This window comes from Diachasma alloeum, unplaced genomic scaffold (genome assembly GCF_001412515.2).
Source record: "Diachasma alloeum isolate Michigan unplaced genomic scaffold, Dall2.0 Dall_scaffold_00294, whole genome shotgun sequence".
NCBI classification, from domain to species: Eukaryota; Metazoa; Arthropoda; class Insecta; order Hymenoptera; family Braconidae; genus Diachasma; species Diachasma alloeum.
Window position 1 is genome coordinate 1,159,246 of NW_021680433.1, and position 12,923 is coordinate 1,172,168.

The 12,923-nt window shown below is 39.4% G+C and overlaps 1 protein-coding gene across 2 annotated transcripts in view; it reads left to right on the forward strand.

Annotated features, from left to right (window-relative positions):
* Positions 1-4,664, forward strand: part of LOC107039187 (serum response factor homolog) — a 20,652-nt gene extending 15,988 nt beyond the window's left edge. The window contains exons 4-5 of one of the 2 annotated variants that reach the window (XM_015258683.1): positions 1,164-1,268; positions 3,731-4,664. In XM_015258683.1, coding sequence (XP_015114169.1) covers positions 1,164-1,268; positions 3,731-3,909 — 284 coding nt within the window. In that variant the 3' untranslated portion in view covers positions 3,910-4,664. The remainder of the gene's footprint in view (positions 1-1,163; positions 1,269-3,730) is intronic. The other variant, XM_015258684.1, reaches the window with a different exon arrangement.
* Positions 4,665-12,923: the final 8,259 nt, after the last annotated feature.

A 12,923-nucleotide genomic window follows, 5' to 3' on the forward strand; every position in this document is an offset into this window, starting at 1 on the left:
GGGGGGGGGGGGGGGGGGGCTCAGTTTTTCTGACGGGGAGTGAGAGGAATATTAAGAGGATTTTTTTTTTGCTTGGTGTACGACTCGTGTCTCAAACTAATTAATCGGAATACTTTTGTTACTTTCCGTTTTGTTTTTTGAGGGGGTCTTGAGCGAGAGGGGGGTGTTTTTGGGAGGGGAGGGGAAGTTGTTGGGATGAGTGATCTATTAGTGTTGGACAATTTTAAATTTCGAATTTGATTGAATTGGTGGGAGGAACGTCATGAAGTTTCAGAGGGAAATCGCTTTTTATTTAAAATTAAGTTGATGTGTTCAATACTAGTGTCAATTAAAGATTCACAGTTCTGTCATTATTGCATTGTTTCAGGAGAGTAAACAGTTGTGTAAATGAATTTTATTTTTTTATTACCGAAAGAATACTCAACCATTTGGTTAAACTCTCGCTGAATGTTCAGTGTAATGTTCAGAGCCTCGTCTCTTTTAAATTTCATTAAGAGGGTTGAATTACAAAATAGAATGTATGCTAATAGTAGGAAAAATCGAACAGTGAAAAATCCTATATCTTGAGTATTTCGGTGACACAGCAACTACGGCCAGTTGACCATCTTGAAATTTAGCGAGGCTTGATGTTATTTATTAATGAACTTGAATGATTTTTAAGATTCACTTCGAAATTGTCTGCAATGCGATTTATGAAGTAATGGATCATTTCTGTGTTGGATCTAATGTGGAGGGAGGAGATAGGGCTGCCATAGTAGGCATTATTAATAACACGGAGATATTTGTTTAGAGTAACTTGGAATTTGGCGATATGGGTGGGGGCTGCATTATGCCAGACGGGGCAACCACAGGTAATTACCGTCCTGACTGATGCCTTATACAATTTGAGTTTAGCTTGTGTCGACAGGGATTTGTTTTTAAATAGGTAGTAGAGTCTAGCCGCGATGGCTTTTGCTTTTTCATTCGCGATGTTAATGTGTGTGATACACAAGAGTTTTTTGTCAAGGGTAACTCCGAGGTATTTCGTCTTTCTTCGAAATGTTTATATCATTATTCTTTGATACCGGTCAGGTGAATGGCCATTCAGGGCTAAAATCGCATAGTGTCTTGAACCCTCCCCGTCGTTTCAATGATGAAGTCCAATTTTTTTATATTTTTTTTAGGAATCATGTACCAGATGCCCCAGAATGTCATGTACTCTCATACCCCTGGTGTACTCCTGAGTATCGGACAAAACGGCCAACCAGTACAAATATCCCAAGACGGAAGTGAGTAACATATATTCCAGCCTTAAACGGCTACGTGTACGCACGTACCGGAAGTCCATATATTTATTGTAAAATTGCATTGAAATTATTATTCCATCGAAGTTAACACTCATTATTAAATCCCATTGTTTTAGCTTGGGCGGGTGCGAACATTTTTTTCCCCCTCGGAATTTCTTTTTCACCTTGTGAGGGAAGTAACGAGGCGTGGTCTATTTTCCGAACGGTTGTTCGCGTTGCTCTCCTCCAGTCAAAAATGGAAAATTGTGACGGGTGTTTTGCGCCTACATGGGCCGCGGGATTTTTCGGGCTCGTTTGGTAGTCGGGGATATTTCCGCTTCCGTTTGATACTTATGGGGTCATTTTGGTGCGTTTTCATAGAAAATGGGGACATCGATCATAATTTCCACACAATTTAAAAAAAATACCCGGGGACTTGACCCCTCGATTCTCCTCATGAAATAGGGTTTTTTTCTCTTTCATTCTTAAATTTTTCCTTACTCAACGGATTCTGTTTTTTTTTCTTAAACGCCACAAAAAATCGCAAACTTTATGTGAAATACATGTTATAGCCTCCGGTTTGAAGCTGTACTAACCAGTCTTAAGTTGAAGCTCATTGTTATACTGTTACCCGATGCATTTGANTCAACATAACATTCTAATCAACATATAAGGTATTCCATGTGAACTCACCCAGGTCAAAACCCTCACCATCGCCAATCCTATTGACGATTTTTCCTGTGGTTGTATATGGAAAAATATGACTTCTCAAATTTTTTAAAATTTTTTGAGGCATCCTGTGGGCAGCCATGTTTTTTTGCAAGTTTTATCTTCAAATGCCTGTAACTTCCGTAAAAATAAACCGATTTGAGTTTTTTTTCCAAAATGTGCGTCTTCGAACACACTTTCTTATATAGAAAATTTTCTTCTATATAAGAAAATTCTCTTATATGCAAGAAAACTTGCAAAAAAACATGGCTGCCCACAGGATGCCTCAAAAAATTTTAAAAAATTTGAGAAGTCATATTTTTCCATATACAACCACAGGAAAAATCGTCAATAGGATTGGCGATGGTGAGGGTTTTGACCTGGGTGAGTTCACATGGAATACCTTATATGTTGATTAGAATGTTATGTTGAAAAAACAGACGCGATAAATAAGAGTAAAAATAAGAGATGATATAATTTTCGAGACCTCGTGATTATTCTCGCTCTGGCTCTACTTAATACTGAAAATTGTGCGCCAGCATTGTCCCAACGTTGGCAGTCAATATTGGCTCAACGTTGGCAGCCAACATTGGGCCAACGTTGGCACGCAACATTGGTCCAACGTTGGCAGCCAATGTTGGCCCAACGTTGGCAGCCAACATCGGCTTAACGTTGGCAGCCAACATTGGCCCAACGTCGGCATACAACATTGGTCCAACGTTGGCATTCAATATTGGGCCAATGTTGGATGCCATCCAACATTGGCCCAACATTGGCTCAACATTGGCTCAACATTGGCTCAACGTTGGCGGCCAACATTGCCCTGACCACGGAAACTCGAAATTTCGAAAACTCGAAATCTCGGAAACTGCACGGAACAAATTTTTTTCTAAAAATGCTAGTGTTAGCACGGAAAAAGAGGCGCAACGTGACGGTTAGGAAAAAATTCCAGTGCCGGCACTAGAAATTGTATTGGGGAAAACGTGAATTTTTCCCCGTATTTCTTTGAAAATTTCACAGAAATCCCCAGAAATTTTATCAGAAATACCAAGAAATTTTACCCTAACGGCACTAGAATTTTTCACAGCCGGTGGATTATGATTTTTTTCAGTACTCGTACTAGAATTTTTCTAGAAAATTTCTCTCCGTGTAGAATCGACAGAGTGGTCCGTTTTCATGCGGATTTCTACATTTTTTCAACAACAGATGATGCAATCAATTTATCTCACAATTGAACTCGGTCAAGATGGCATTGGGAAGAATATTTTAAATCACAGTTGGATTCATTCAAATAATTTCTTTTTCAGTTATCGTCACACAAACACATACACAAACACCTGGACATGGTCTAAAAATACCATATTCACACTCCTAAGGCCAAAACTAGTTATCCTGACACAAAAAATTGGAAATTTCGGATTTGCCGAATACAAGGCTCCCATTCGGAAGCAAAAAAATCCAGTCAATGAAACCCCGATCAATGAATTCAGTCATGAAAAATATGACAAAAACAAAAACAAATAAGTCGAATAGTCAATAAAAATTACGAAATTGAAAAATCAAAATAAATTCAAGTAATAGGAGTAATTCTTTGCGAAATCCATCGTTTGTTCATCAAACAAGAGTTGACATAAATTGTCAACTAAAAAAAACAATGATAATCCCATCGATTTACAACTTTAAAGAAAAAAATCGCCATTAAATTTCTTCATTATTTTTTTATTGTTTATTTAAAATTTTTGTAATTTTTTTTGCAGATTCGACTAATCTTACTCCAGGACAGTCAACCCAGCCCTTCATCACGATTCCCCTCAACGTCGCCATGAGTGCCGCTGGCCTGTCTTTACCAGTATCAAAGGGTCTGACGACTCAATGCTCGATAGGAACTAGTGCCAACTCAGACATGCCGTCTGACCTCAGTAAAGACAGGAAATGATGACTTCTCCGTCATGTCAGAACGGTTCTAAGAATAATTCGAGTCATCGCGCGTGGAAAATAAAAGGACAGACAAGCCCAGTGAATTCGATAGAAGATTCTATTAATTTTGGACTGAATCTGTTGAAGAATTCTGGAGCTCTACTATTTTTTTTTTTTTAATAAAACATGTCCGGCAGGACCTATTTTATGGAACAAATTAGTAGAATTTAACTACTCTATACAACTTTCCCCGTAGAAATTTCTCGACATGATTTTTTCATTTTTTCTCCACTTCATTGGTATTATTTTTTCATTAAAAAATATTAAGCAAAAAAAATGGGAAAGTTGAGTTGAGGAATTGGTATTGAAGATATCTTAATAGAATATGTGGGAGAGAAAAATCAAATTCTATTGATTTTTTCTATACAATGTTTTCCGTTGAATATTACGCAGATAAACTGGAATTTTTTAATATTAAGATTCAATAGAAATCGAATAGAATTTTCTAGCGAATTCAATAGGTATTCTATTGGATTCTATTCGAGAATTCCACAGCTCTACTGCGCGTTATTTCAATAGAAAGTTTGCAATAGTAATTATTTTATAGGAAAAATCAGTAGAATTTCATGTTTTTTCCACTCTATTTTTATTCTCTTTTCATTAAAAAAATTAAACAAAAAATCGGAAAAGTTAAGTTGAGGAATTGGTATTAAAGATTTCTTAATAGAATAAGTGGGGGAGAAAAATCGAATTCTATTGATTTTGTCTATAGAATATTTTATTAGAATTGTCAAATATTGAGATTCAATAGGAATCGAATGGAATTTTCTAGCGCATTCAATAGGAATTCTATTGAAAATTCTAGTAGTTTTTGGCCGATTCTATTGAAGAATTCCACAGCACTACTGCGCGGTATTTCAATAAAAAATTTGCAATAGTAACCATTTTACAGGAAAAATCAGTCGAATTCCAAGTTTTTTCCACTCTATTTTTATTCTCTTTTCATTAAAAAAAATTAAACAACTAAACTTAGAAAAATCGAATATAGAATATTTTCCATTGGATATTTTCAGAGACAATTGCAAAAAGCGCAGAAATTCGTTAATAGAATCCACCAACAACTGATAGAAATCCAATAAAATTTCGTCAAAAATTCACGAGATTTTTCCGCTAATTTTTTTTAACGTGATGAGTTCTTGCAAACTCAATTCTCCAAATTTCATTTTTTTCGAAGTCGAAAAAATGAATTCTATGCGGAGATCCTCAAATTTTGTAATTGTTAATTAATTATGAGAAGTACTAGGTCAATTTATACTCATTCAGAATAAAAAACGTTGATATTTCACTTCCAAAACTCAATTTTTAGGAAAAAACGCTCAATTGTGGGAGAAATCGTCATAAATCAGTGAATATTGATGCATTTTTTTTTCTAGTCACGTAGAGGAGGAAAAATTCATTATAAAAATAAAACTGAAGAGCTCTTCACGTCATTAACAATCATTAAAAATTTAATTGATGACTTCTCCATTTTCAAAAAAAAAAGTGTAAAAAATATGAAATCTCACTCCTCCGCAGGATTTAAAAAACAACAAATGTGATTAATTAAAAAAATGGCCTTGAAAATTTTCATTAAAAATACAATTGGTGACTTTTTCTCCATTTTCAAAAAAAAAAAAAGTGTAAAAAACATCAAATTTCAGTTCTCCACAGGATTTAAAAAACTACAAATGTGATTAATGTAAAAAATGGCCTTGAAAATTTGAATTAAAAATACAATTGGTGACTTTTTTTCCATTTTCAAAAAAAAAAAGTGTAAAAAACATCAAATTTCACTTCTCCACAGGATTAAAAAAACAACAAATGTGATTAATTAAAAAAATGGCCTTGAAAATTTTCATTAAAAATACAATTGGTGACTTTTTCTCCATTTTCAAAAAAAAAAGTGTAAAAAACATAAAATCTCACTCCGCAGGATTTAAAAAACAACAAATGTGATTAATTTCAAAAAATGGCCTTGAATTTTTTTTTTTAAACACTTGGGATGATTCTCGCAGCAGAGAACACGTCTTGTACATAAAACTCATGTGCATATATAGATTAGCTAATCGAGGATGAATCAGTAAAACTAAAATTAGCGAATTATCGTACAACTAATGATATTAGGATTAACACTGACATTGTAGATTATGTACAGTACATTAACAGACGTATATATTTTATACATAAACCGTCATTCAGTGGAAAGGTTTAACTCTCTTTTGTATGAATAATGATGATTATTACGTTTGTAAAGAGAATTTAATAATTTTTTGTTTTGCCAGGTTGAATGTTTGTATAACATGTTGATGGATGGAGTTATGTTGTGGCTTAATTATTTTTTTATTCGTGGATATCTTGATAATAAAGCAGATTCAGTAATTATTTTATTGTTGATTTTATAATTTTTTGTGATCGATGAAAAATTATTTCAGGAATAATTTCACCGTGAACTTCAGGGGAAAGTGTTAGAAGACAGTTTTTGTAGATCCCCAAAGATATTCCCCAATCAGTGAATTGCTGGAACAGGAAAAGTCAATTTCACTTTAGAACAGATCAGTTTTTGTTAAATATCTCAGAATCCAAGAGAGATACTGAAATTTTTGTGAAAACCTCTGTTGTGGAGCTGAGTGAGATCTACATAAAAGGTCTGCTTGAAACATAGTCATCATTCTATCAGTTCAGCGGGGAATTAAGTCGGTAATCTTCGAAATCAATCGGGACCCTTCGGGTCAACAGTCAAGAGTCAGCGAATCACCCGGAAAGGTAGTAGTACGACAAAGTCCGTCAGTTAGAGTAATCGCTCGGCAGTTCAACAGCCATGTAATAGATTATCAACTCAGTTATTAGTTCAGTCCATCCACTCAGTAGAAATGTTATAGAATATCAAAATTAGAGTCAAATCAACGTAGATTTAGTGAATTAACAAGTATTATAGTTTCTCAACGAGTTAAGTACATCAGCAGTGAATTATCGAAACATTAGAGTAGGATCAACGGAAGGCGGGTGTCGACGCGTCTCTCAACGTGTACAGCTCCTCACCATTTGAGTTAGATTCAATCGTTACAGCAATTATCGATAGACATTTATCAAGGACATTTAATAGTGACTCAACAATGAATTATCAATTTAGACAATATCTATTCTTTGAGATCTCAACGAACTAAATTTGAGTGACAAGTGTATAAAGTGTATATAGTATTTTACGACGTGGTTCGATCCCACAATTAAACCGTGATTTTATGAAACAGTATTAGAATTCATTTTCCGGCCTCACCCCTAATCACACCCCCACAACCACCCTAAACCTAGCTCCTCACCAAACAAGGTCCTCATCAAAATTTCGATATCTCCCTTCAATTCCGAGATATTCTCCAAAAACTAATTGTCTCGCCGGTTCGCTCCAGCGAGTCATTGATTCATTTTTTCACGACAGTTTTTGATGAATGTCTTCGAATCTATGGGAGATGGCGGAATTTTCGTGAGGACCTTTTTTGTAGGGCTGAGGGAGATCTACAAAAAACGTCATTATCAAAATCTCGATATCTCCCTTAGATCCAGAGATATTCATCAAAAAATCATCCTGAATTGATTCTTCATTTTTCAATTCAGGAATATGGAAGCAATGTTGGAGCAATGCGGTGTGCAAACATGAACTGCTATGGTCTCATGCTCCCTGATGATCCTCTGAGCTAGACGACACCCTGGACCTGTGAAGAATGCGACCAGAAGGTTTCATCCCGCCAGGTGAAGCATAAAAAAATCTTTCAGTCCCCTCTCTTCGATCTTACGATTGCGGATTATTTCCACGTATTTTTCTTCAACCCTTGCTTTGATTTCTGTTCCGAAGATTAAGGGAATCATCTCGGGGATCGACTCCAACATAAATACGTATCTGTACGAATACCCTCGAAACATTCTCAAATTCGTCCGGGGAAAATTGAAAACAAAATTAAGAAATAAAAACAATTCTCACTAAGTTTTTATCAAAAAACAAGAACGCATGATTTAAAAAATCAAAATTTCCCGCAACTTCTCCCATTGGTCTACGAGAAACGCTAGGGGGCACTCCAGCCTAGGGATAATCTAGTAACTTCTGGGGAATTTTAGGAACGCCTGAAGAACTGATGATTTTGCGAACGCAAAAATGTAAAAACAGTTGAGTTTGAATTTGTTGGGAGAGTAAAACGGTTGGGGCCAACCGTTGGTCCTCTCGACGAGTGAAATCCTCATCCTGTTCGTTGTTTCATTCCTCAAGATGCGGAATTCCCTGAGCAACAGTTCAGAGTGTTAATGAGTTGATCGGAGGAGAAATTGGAAAAATCCGAAATGTATTTCCAGGTAAATAACTGCTTTCCCTCGCTTTTTGCCTCTGAGGATTAGGTGGAAGGGTCACTAATGGGTTTGTTGGTTTTTTTTTTGAAGATCAATGTAACCCCCAAGGCCCAGAAGTCAGCCGGGGCCCAGGAGAAGGCCCCCGAGGTCCAGGCGGTGCTCGTTCTGGCGCCTTTTCAACCCCAACCTCATCTCAGCATTGAGTCATCTGTGAATGTGCAGGCTCAAACGAGTTTGGTCGTCAAAAACACAAGCAACCGGTCCCTAAACGTGAGTAAATAGTTGAAAATTCCTTCAAAATATTAATATAAAGGCGTTGGAGTGGTTGGGTGAAAGTAATTGTCTTGAGAATTTTTTTTTTCATTGAAAATATTTTTTTTGTTCGTTTTTTTGATGATAAGAGAAAAACTTCGTTCTTAAAATGATTTTTTGGTCATCGAAATTATCGAATAAGGAAAATTGTTATAGTTTTTCAATTAAGGCCCGGGTGTACTATCTTTCGAACGTTATCTCGATGTTTTTTTTTATCTTTCGTCATCTGAAATTGTCAATTAAGTCCTGCATCATGCAGAAGTTTTGAAAAATTATGAATGAATAATCAAAAAAAAGTAGAAAAAATTCTTAATTTTTTCAAAGAGCATTTTTAATTTATATTCAGAATAAGTTGAATAACTAGAAATTGAAAAATGTATCTGATTTACGGTGACAAATGGTGGCCTGTCACCCAATATCATGCAGGGGGAAGACTGATTTCGTAAATCTTCTCCCACACTGCACAGAGACATTTATTACGGACAAGGCTCTTTGAAAAAAGTTGTAATATTTTGGAGAATTTTTTAATCACACTTTTATCACATAAAAATGGCAGATGACTACATACCACTGTTTTGAAAATTGAGATACCTAGCTGTCACTTCCCATGAGGAGTTAGTGTTTTGTTATCCACCATGGAAAATGACAGCTAATAGATAATTTGCCACAGCGAATCAGATATTTGTAATTTCCACTTTTCTCAACTCATTCTGAATCTCAATTAAAAACGCTCCTTGAAAAAGTTCTGAATTTTTTCTATTCTTTTTTATCATTCTATCATAATTTTTGGCAATTTCTACATGATGTACCACTCAATTGACAATTTTGGATTACAAAAGATGAAAAAAATCCAGATAACATTCGAAAGATAGTACACCCGAGCCTTAAAAACAGTTTTTTTATTGACAAAAGGAGGAATTTCGTCCTTGATTTTTTTTATTGATTTTTTTGACATCGTTGCAATTCCCAACATTTAGGACAAAATGGCCCAGAACCTTTTTCGTAGCTAATGAAATTCCCCACAAAAATCATCTTCTCACATTTTCTCCTAAACCCACTCCTTCCCGGGTAAATCGAAGATTAATGTCGAAATAAAACTAAAAATCCCCCAATTTCATTCAATCCCATTTTCTCCCCCAGGTGAAGGTCACGAGGCCGCCCCCAGAGGACCGCCGTATACACCTCAGCACAACGGAGCTCTCGCTCCCCCCCGAGTCCTCCGCGACCCTCTGGCTCTCCTGGACGCCCCTGGAGCCGGGCTCCTGGCGAGACACCCTCCAGCTCACGGACAGTCGTCGCCTCAAGTACGAGATCCCCCTGACCACAACCTGCCTCGCCCCCAAGAAGTCCCACCCCTCCAAGGCCCCTCGACCCCAACCCCACAAGATCCTCGCCCCCTCCAACGACAACAACCCCCCAAAACCCCACCCACCCCCTTCTCACCCCCTCTCCCATCGAAAGCAGCAGCAGAAACTCCCTGACAACAAGGAGAACATCACCAGAAGGCAACAAGTCTCCTTCAACGCACCTTCGAAGGTCTTCCAGTCATCAACTGCCTCAGCAACTGGAGACAACTCCCTCTTCAAGTCTTCAACCCTGACAAATCCCCAGAATTTCCATCGAAACCCTGAAAATTACCCCCAGAATAATCAAAATTTCTGCCCAAGTCGTCAAAATCATGAAGTCCCTGGGGGTTTCAACACCAGCAGTTTCCAGTTGACTCCCCTGAGGAACCCCCTCCCCCAGGAGTCGGAGAAACTCTCGAGGAGACATGAAGATCATCTCCAGGACTTGGACTTCTCCCCGAGAGACCCAAAAATCATCTCCCCAGGGAGTCACCAGGAGTCGCTGCACCTTCGTCGAGAGACTTACCTGAACCCAGACCCAAAGTTCTGCAAACTCCCCCCTCTGCAGCCCCTGAAGCAAGAGGAGGACTTTGACGACTCGTTGTCGCCAAAACCTGATGAAAATGATGACCAGAAGAATCCAGGGAACTTCTCAGCCCTCATTGACGATCTGGCGAGCTTCACAACCCCTCAGAAATCGAACTGTCCACGTGAGAATCGAGGGCTGACTGTCACCAGGACCATCAGGGAGGAGATAACCTTCTCCAATCACACGTTTGAGGTCTCTGCGTCCAGGGGGGAGGCCCAGAGACACCTGGGGAAGCTGGAGTTCTGCGTCGAGACACCTGGAGTTGATCGCAAGGTCCAGATAAATCGTCAGGGACAATCAGGGAGCGATGAGTTCCAGGATTTCTCTGGGGTTTCGACTTCCCTGAGGTTTCTGAGAGGACATAATGAGGGTTTCAGTGTGAGTTGTCATACTGGAGGGACTGGAGGTGCTCAGAATCCCCAGAGGAGTGAGCAACGACAATCAGAAGGTGAGGATTTCCACAATTTTTCAGGGATTTCCACTTGTTCGAGAGATTTCAGAGGCACTGAGGCCTTCTCAGCCCCAGATTATGGCTCTGGAGGGGCTGGACATCATCAGAGCCACATGAGGAACGATCATCGACAATCAGAGACCGATGGAGTCCACAATTTGTCAGGGGTTTCAAGCTCCTCAAGGACTTCAAAAGACCCTGGAGGCTTTTTACACCCAATTTACGCCCCTGGAGCCCCTGGAAATCATCAAAAAAGTCATCAACATCAGTCAGAACCTGATGGGCTCCACGATTTCTCTGGAATGTCCACATCCTCGAGGATTTCCAGAGCCTCCCAGGAAGACTTCCCCCAGAGCTGTCCCCCTGGAGCCCCTGCAGACCTCCACGATCACCCCTTCAACCCCCCAAGACACTCATCAGTCGAGGATTTCACCTCTCTCCATCACTTTTCCCAGAACCCCTCCCATTTCCCTCACCAAAATCATCATCTCCATCATCAACAATCAGACTCAGAGCACTTCCTGCGTCCCACGAAGCTGGCAAAGTCCTTCGGACGTCTCTCCCCAGTCCCACTGAACGAATCATCATCGGAGCAGTCCCTTCCCCCAGTCTCGTCGTCGCCCCTGCCCTCGATCAGAACCACAGACTCGTCGACAGTTCAGCAGGTGATCGAGGCTGACCTCTGGCTGAAGGACGAGCCGAAGACTCCCCTGCGCCACCAGAAGTCCATCTCCCTGGAGAGCATCANAGTTGTAATATTTTGGAGAATTTTTTAATCACACTTTTATCACATAAAAATGGCAGATGACTACATACCACTGTTTTGAAAATTGAGATACCTAGCTGTCACTTCCCATGAGGAGTTAGTGTTTTGTTATCCACCATGGAAAATGACAGCTAATAGATAATTTGCCACAGCGAATCAGATATTTGTAATTTCCACTTTTCTCAACTCATTCTGAATCTCAATTAAAAACGCTCCTTGAAAAAGTTCTGAATTTTTTCTATTCTTTTTTATCATTCTATCATAATTTTTGGCAATTTCTACATGATGTACCACTCAATTGACAATTTTGGATTACAAAAGATGAAAAAAATCCAGATAACATTCGAAAGATAGTACACCCGAGCCTTAAAAACAGTTTTTTTATTGACAAAAGGAGGAATTTCGTCCTTGATTTTTTTTATTGATTTTTTTGACATCGTTGCAATTCCCAACATTTAGGACAAAATGGCCCAGAACCTTTTTCGTAGCTAATGAAATTCCCCACAAAAATCATCTTCTCACATTTTCTCCTAAACCCACTCCTTCCCGGGTAAATCGAAGATTAATGTCGAAATAAAACTAAAAATCCCCCAATTTCATTCAATCCCATTTTCTCCCCCAGGTGAAGGTCACGAGGCCGCCCCCAGAGGACCGCCGTATACACCTCAGCACAACGGAGCTCTCGCTCCCCCCCGAGTCCTCCGCGACCCTCTGGCTCTCCTGGACGCCCCTGGAGCCGGGCTCCTGGCGAGACACCCTCCAGCTCACGGACAGTCGTCGCCTCAAGTACGAGATCCCCCTGACCACAACCTGCCTCGCCCCCAAGAAGTCCCACCCCTCCAAGGCCCCTCGACCCCAACCCCACAAGATCCTCGCCCCCTCCAACGACAACAACCCCCCAAAACCCCACCCACCCCCTTCTCACCCCCTCCCCCATCGAAAGCAGCAGCAGAAACTCCCTGAGAACAAGGAGAACATCACCAGAAGGCAACAAGTCTCCTTCAACGCACCTTCGAAGGTCTTCCAGTCATCAACTGCCTCAGCAACTGGAGACAACTCCCTCTTCAAGTCTTCAACCCAGACAAATCCCCAGAATTTCCATCGAAACCCTGAAAATTACCCCCAGAATAATCAAAATTTCTGCCCAAGTCGTCAAAATCATGAAGTCCCTGAGGGTTTCAACACCAGCAGTTTCCAG